The following is a 7,879-nucleotide window of genomic DNA, read 5'->3' on the forward strand; positions in this document are numbered from 1 at the left end:
TGAAAACAATTAAATGCATCTTGGGCACATTTTTCTTAAAGGTCTCTTTAAATTATTTTTATTGAAAACTAAAGTGATGTGTACGAACGCATTTAATTTTTCTTAAGAACTTGAGACAATATGACTTTGTTCAATCATAATTGAGCTAAATTGTGCATTAAATCCTGTGATTTCAGTCTAACAGTCTCCACACAGCACAGCAACTTGAGACCCATTAATTAAGTCCTTCAGCCATTCATCTCCCTCATCCAGCTGGACCAAAGCACACATGATACTGAAGACAAAAAAATCTTTAATATCTCCATGTGAAAAAAAATACTTAAGCAAGGACACTTTGGCTACTGAAACATTGACATCTGGCTACTGAACACACTCAAACAACAACTTATTCTGACAAACCAATCACACAGTGCCCCCTCACACAGACACTTCAAATCACTTATTCTTCAAATAGTTTATTTTCTGTTTCCGTGCACGAGACCTCATCAAAGAGAAATATGTTTTTGGAAACAAGACCCTGGTGTAGTAGGCTAGTTTTGGCATGAGCGTTGCCAGAATGACGTCTGCCTGGTTGAACTCGATGGCCTGGAGTACACGTCGCGCTACATACTCAGGGCTCATACCTAATGCTGTTGTGGGATCTGTCACTGTAACAGAAAGTGGAAAACTGTCAGTCTGTTTGCAATATCACACAATATCACAGCTGCATGTACCGGTATCACAGCTGCATGTACCAGTATCACACATCATCACAGATGCATGTACCAGTATCACACATCATTACAGCTGCATGTACCAGTATCACACATCATCACAGCTGCATGTACCAGTATCACACATCATTACAGCTGCATGTACCAGTATCACACATCATCACAGATGCATGTACCAGTATCACAGCTGCATGCACCTGTATCACACATCATCACAGATGCATGCATATCACCATCATCACAGCTATATCACACATCATCACAGCTGCATGTACAGCTATCAGTGCATGTACCAGTATCACATCATCACAGCTGCATGTACCAGTATCACACTTCATCACAGCATGTACCAGTATCACACATCATCACAGCTGCATGTACCAGTATCACACATCATCACAGTTGCATGTACCAGTATCACACATCATCACAGCTGCATGTAGCAGTATCACAGCATCACAGCTGCATGTACCAGTATCACACATCACAGCTGCATGTACCAGTATCACACATCATCACAGATGCATGTACCAGTATCACACACCACAGCTGCATGTACCAGTATCACACATCATCACAGCTGCATGTACCAGCATTACAGCTGCATGTACCAGTATCACACATCATCACAGATGCATGTACCGGTATCACACACCACAGCTGCATGTACCAGTATCACACATCATCACAGATGCATGTACCAGTATCACACATCATCACAGTGGCATGTACCAGTATCACAGCTGCATGTACCAGTATCACACATCATCACAGCTGCATGTACCAGTATCACACATCATCACAGATGCATGTACCAGTATCACACATCATCACAGCTGCATGAACCAGTATCACACATCACAGCTGCACGTACCAGTATCACAGCTGCATGTACCAGTATCACACATCACAGCTGCATGTACCAGTATCACAGATCATCACAGCTGCATGTACCAGTATCACAGCTGCACGTACCACTATCACACATTATCACAGCTGCATGTACCAGTATCACACATCATCACAGATGCATGTACCAGTATCACACATCACAGCTGCATGTACCAGTATCACACATCATCACAGATGCATGTACCAGTATCACACATCATCACAGATGCATGTACCAGTATCACACATCATCACAGATGCATGTACCAGTATCACACATCACAGCTGCATGTACCAGTATCACACATCATCACAGATGCATGTACCAGTATCACACATCATCACAGCTGCATGTACCAGTATCACACATCATCACAGATGCATGTACCAGTATCACACATCATCACAGATGCATGTATCAGTATCACACATCATCACAGATGCATGTACCAGTATCATTATGACACTGCATGTACACCAGTATCACACACAACATCACAGCTGCATGTACCAGTATCACACATCATCACAGCTGCACCAGTATCACATCACAGCTGCATGTACCAATATCACAGCTGCATGTACCAGTATCACACATCATTACAGCTGCATGTACCAGTATCACACATCATCACAGCTGCATGTACCAGTATCACACATCACAGCTGCATGTACCAGTATCACACATCATCACAGCTGCATGTACCAGTATCACACATCACAGATGCATGTACCAGTATCACACAACATCACAGCTGCATGTACCATTATAACACATGACAGCTGCATGTACCAGTATCACACATCATCACAGCTGCATGTGCGAATATCACACATGACAGCTGCATGTACCAGTATCACACATCATCACAGCTGCATGTGCCAATATCACACATCTTCACAGCTGCATGTACCAGGACTACACAACATTCTCACTGATCCTACCTCCATGTTTTGATCCATCAGAACAGACTGCATTCTGGGAGAGATTAGTGCACATGTACCCTGGACTGATGATGCTAACTTTAACATTTCTATCAGCAACTTCAGCTCGTAGACAGTCGAAAAATGCCTGAAATGCATGCTTTGATGCAGAATCTGGAAGGACAGAGAGAAACATTACTTAGTAACCTTAAAGCGACAGATTTACGTTTTATGCCTACATTTCCTATATCACACACTGTAAAATACATCTACATTTGTATTTTAGAATCGAAAATTGAAACTGAAATCTTCAATCATCCAAAACTATTAACATTCAAAATTGTGGTCCCAGACAGTCTCCAGTGTATTTAACTGAACCAAAGGCTGTAAATAAATTGTGCATCCAATGATCAGTCTGTCAATTTGACACATAACACAAGAATTTTGTATCCGGTGTTTACATGGCCTGTTCCTGGTTACAATCCATAACTGTAGAATTGTGCACATACCAGATATTACTGAGCCATGTTGGTTAGTTTCATTTTAACCCTTTGAATAGTAATCCAAGAAAGGACATTTCCTCTGTAGACATTTTGACAGTGTTGTCATGTCCTAAAATTATGTCACATGGGCCCAAGTGACTTATTATGGTGACAGAATGGCTGTGACAGTTCCTCTGCCTTCATACTATTTTTAAAACAGAACCTTCTGCTTATCATGAAACTTCCATTATGCTTCCATGCTTGTGTTTGTGACTGATTTAAAAGATTTAGGTTAAGTGAAAAAGTGTATCGTGTAGGGGTAGATAATGCTTACAAATATAAATTTCTACCACACATATGTACTGAAAGAAGTGACAGCCAGGCCATGAATTTACACTGATAAGCCACATTTTATGAGCCTGTTACAGTATGTACTAGCAAAGTTAAACAGTATCATCTACACTGAACACATGACACAACTCACATGCTGATCTATATGGAATGGAGAATTTCCCCTGTACACTGCTGATGCCGACTATATAACCGCCACCTTGATCCAGCATGGTAGGGAGGAGAGCTGCAGACACAAGAAGCAATTTTACAGAAATTCAAACATGTCATGTATCACATACTTATCCAGATATGATAGTGTATAATTTCCTACATTTATATCTGTAACACTGAGTGAAAACTGATTGTATCGAAAGCATCCATGGACTATGGTCACTGAATTACTTCCCTTGATCCAGCTCTTGCCATAGTATCACCACGGATTGAGTGAATCTGGTTTTACGCTGCTTTTAGCAATATTCCAGCACCATCACTGCAGGGGACACCAGAAATGGGCTTCACACATTGTACCCATGTGGGCATTCGAACCCGGGTCTTCAGCATGATGAGCGAATGCTTCAAACACTAAGCTACCCCATTGACCATCAAGGAATGAAACAGCTTCAGTTATGGCCATTTGACCAAAGTAACACATGACAGAATTGTAATACCTTTAGTTATGGCTATTTGACCGAAGTAGTTGACCAACATGACCTTCCGGTCCACCTCCAGAGCTGTGTCTTCAATCTGACCACGGTAGCTGATGCCAGCATTGTTGACCAGGATGTCCACCCTACCATGGAATCGCAGGGCGTCCTTCACCTTCCCGGCCAGACTGGGCACGTCCTCCAGATCCATCACCAGAAGCTTTGGATCATGCACCAGACTCTTCTGAAACACCACAACAGGTAGTTCTACACTACTTGGAGGTAGAAACATTTCAAAGGATTGGGCACACTATACTCATCCATCACTGTGAAAACAATTCATCACATTGCCTTGTGGGTGCTATTCTTAACCTATTGATCAAGACATGACCTGGTTCAATCAATGCACAGACTTGTCATCTACTCAACACAATGTTTCAGTATCAGGTAATGTGAGGGTTTGCACAAAGAGGTCACGCACTGAACAGTATTCATTTGACTTGGGTGCGTTGCGGTAGAACTAGTTTCATAACTAAGCCATAAATCCCTCATATGCATTCTTGAGTGATAGAGTAAATTAACAAATGCAAAATCAATGAAAGATATCTATTTGAGAGAGAGAAAGGAGAGAGAAAGAGCCAGTGACAGAGAGAACGAGAGACAGAGAGAGAGTAAGAGAAAGAGAGACAGACAGAGAGAGCAAAAGATAGAGAAGAGAGAGACAGAGAACGTACAACAGAGAGAGAGAGCTAGAGAGAGGAAAGACAGAGACAGAGAGAAAGAGAAATATGATCCGATGAACTACCAGGTTTCACAGCTGTTCTGCTTCATATTGGTAACAACATAAAGTATGTTGTTACATTGTTACACAATTCTCAATACACTGAGATGTCCGACTTACCCAGTCAACATAAACTCATAACAGTGTACATCATTACTACAGTACTTCCATATCTACTTACTCCTAACTCAGTTCTGAGACTATCTGAAGTCTCCTTCAGCTTGTCAACACTCCTACCCGCCAGGATCACATTGCAGCCAGCTTGCAGGAAGATCTTTGCACATGCTGCAGAAGAGAAAGGAGAGCTACAGTATACATCTGTTTGAATGAGTGAGTGCGGTTTCAGTCTGCTTTGTTAGTACTAACTGAAAAACAAACAGTCTTAATGTACTAGGAAGTTGTATGCAATTGAAACACGTACCAATAAGCTCAGGTTTGGTTTAATCAAATAAGTGATAGTACTTGAGTCTGACATTTGGAATCACTGTACACTGGCCCTATTCCACAAAGTGATCTTCATGCTCAAAAGATCATAACTCCCATATTTTACAACTTGAAATTATGCATGAAAGGCTCAAGATGTCCTTGTCATGACCACCATTCAAAAACTCAAACTTTTGAGGGCCCCTGTGTTCAAATCCCATAGAAGCAAACCGTATAGATTCCAGACAAAATCATAATTTTGAACATTGCCATATCAGACACTTCTGCCAGTCCTGGCACTGAGATCACTTTGTGGAACAGTGCCAAGATGTCTGTGTACTGAAAGACTTTGAATAAACAACTTTGTGATCTACCATAGACCGTTCCTGATTGGGTTTAACCTCAAAGCGCCTGCACCACAGATTAAAAATAGGTATCAAAAATGATTATGTGTATAAAGATGTGATTACATTTAAAAGAATCGGAATTAGCGTTAACAATTTACTGAAGTGAATGTCCGCACTAGTTGACATGCCTGATATGATTTTAAAATGATTGGCGAAGAGTATTTAAATGTATTGTCAAGCTATGTTCACTCAGTGTCATCTACTATTCTTTGCAATAACAATTAAATGATTTCAAGTTTCAAATGGTTTGGTAATATATTATAACCATTATCTAACCTGTAAATTTCACATGAAAATGGCAAATGCTCAGTGTAATGATATAAACTCACAAGGAGATGAGAATTAGGTTCACATTTTCAGATCAAGTCACCCCTGAAGATCTGGGTTAGAATTGGTCTTCAGTAACCCATGCTTAGCATAAGAGGCGACTGACGGGATCGGGTGGTCAGGCTCGCTGACTTGGTTGGTACAACCCAATTGCGTAGATTAATGCTCATGCTGTTGATCACTGGATTGTCTGGTCCAGACTCGATTATTTACAGACAGCCACCATATAGCTGGAATATTGCTAAGCATCAAGCAAACATAATCAAAATCAAACCAATCAATCAGATGCTAAAGCTGTCCTGGATTGACAGGTGGGGATTAGCTCATTAACTCCACATCGGCAGTCTATTGTTACCCTAATCAACCAGTTAGTACCCTGAATAGTTCAGACACACTGAGGTGTATGCCCCTGTATGTGATTAAATCAGATGATGATGTTCTCATGGTATAGCGAACATACCTTTTCCTAATCCAGATGTCGCGCCTGTTATAAGAACAACTTTGTCCTTGACTTGGGTCTTCTTCCTGTATCCCCATACAATATACAGCAGGCACAGCAAGCCAATGGGAGCTCCAACTACGCTACTACCAACGACCTCCCAAGAGATTTTACCCATCTCAGTTGGACATGTCAGATTGACTGCACCATTCTGAAGCATAAACAAACATCATAGGAAATAGATCATAATCATGACGGTTATTTATCATTCATTAAAGGTTGTTCGCATATGAATGAGTATTATTGATATATATTACATGATTCTATTTCATAGTATTTGACTATTTCTATTATATTTGACTAAAGTTCATTTGTGCTTGCACTGAACATTCTATTTCAACCACCTATTGCCGGTAATTGCTTAGGGAATAACATGGAATATTAGTCAGTTGGTGTCCTGATTCACCAGTGTAATTAACCATCACACAAATTGACACCTGATGTTATGTTCTACATTGCACATCCCATTTGATTACTGAAACACTAATATTTGCAAAGTTGTGTAATTACTCATTGTGACAGGTTCCTGTTTCAGAATTAACTTACCACCCATCACAAAACAAAAAATGCACAATCTGACTGCATAATACTTTTAGAACAAGTCATATCATCATCACTCAAGTATCACAATTTGTATTGACTTGTGAAGTAGGCCTATCATGGCACTCCCATTAGCCTGAGAAAGTTGTTTAACCAAGCCATTTCCCAGTCAGCAGTATTACAACTGTATCATGATTCTGGCCAAGTAATCCACTCTGGACCAGACAAATGAGGAGCAATGATAGCATAAGAAAAACTTATTTTTATACTACGACAAACAATCCACACACAAAATGTGTACCCGCCCGTCCCATTTTTGTGATTTTTGACACAGCAGTGGGGGCATACTCTAACTAGCAAATTCCATGGTTCCAAAGTGTTCGACTGAGCTTTGAGAAATTGACTACCAAAGTGGACATGGATATTTCTATTTTTAATGCAAGGACATTTTGCTTTTTGACTCCGGATTTTTCATTATTTTTGTCACTCAAACTAAGTATCCTTTACTTTAGTGTTTTGTTCGATTAAATTTTATTGGTACGAGTTACTATTTAGCGTTTAACTGTGACTTCATGTCAATTACAACTTATAATCAATATAATAACTGTCATTAAATTTCCTTCACCGCAAAGGGCTAAATTCGTGTACTTAACCTTCCGAGAAATTTGTCCAAAATTTATAAGAAAACTTTTTCGGGTGCAAAAGGTCAACGACAGCACTATGTGAATGCTTAAGAATGTATCAACTTATGGAGAACATGTTCATACGTGTAAAATAAATTCAAGGTGCTTTGATATCTGGGAGTGTCTTGCTGGTGAGGTAAACTTGTGTTTAGACAATCCACCCTATCGAATCAAAACACAGGAAACGGAAGTGTAAGTCAACAACACCGCATGTGCGCAGACACTGCCGGAT

At 40.2% G+C, this 7,879-nt stretch overlaps 1 protein-coding gene across 1 annotated transcript; it reads right to left on the reverse strand.

Moving 5' to 3' along the window:
• LOC124269333 (dehydrogenase/reductase SDR family member 7B-like) lies at positions 1–7,825 on the reverse strand. The gene is made up of 7 exons (XM_046704347.1): positions 7,732–7,825; positions 6,386–6,575; positions 4,950–5,053; positions 4,012–4,231; positions 3,495–3,587; positions 2,550–2,702; positions 1–647 (listed from the first exon to the last, which is right to left on the reverse strand). Exons 2-7 carry the CDS (start codon positions 6,540–6,542, stop codon positions 436–438), a joined length of 939 nt encoding a protein of 312 aa, XP_046560303.1. The 5' UTR covers positions 6,543–6,575; positions 7,732–7,825; the 3' UTR covers positions 1–435.
• Between the last annotated feature and the right edge of the window lie 54 nt (positions 7,826–7,879).

The sequence above is a fragment of the Haliotis rubra genome, unplaced genomic scaffold (assembly GCF_003918875.1).
Source record: "Haliotis rubra isolate DU_JTF1 unplaced genomic scaffold, ASM391887v1 Scf144, whole genome shotgun sequence".
Lineage (NCBI taxonomy): Eukaryota > Metazoa > Mollusca > Gastropoda > Lepetellida > Haliotidae > Haliotis > Haliotis rubra.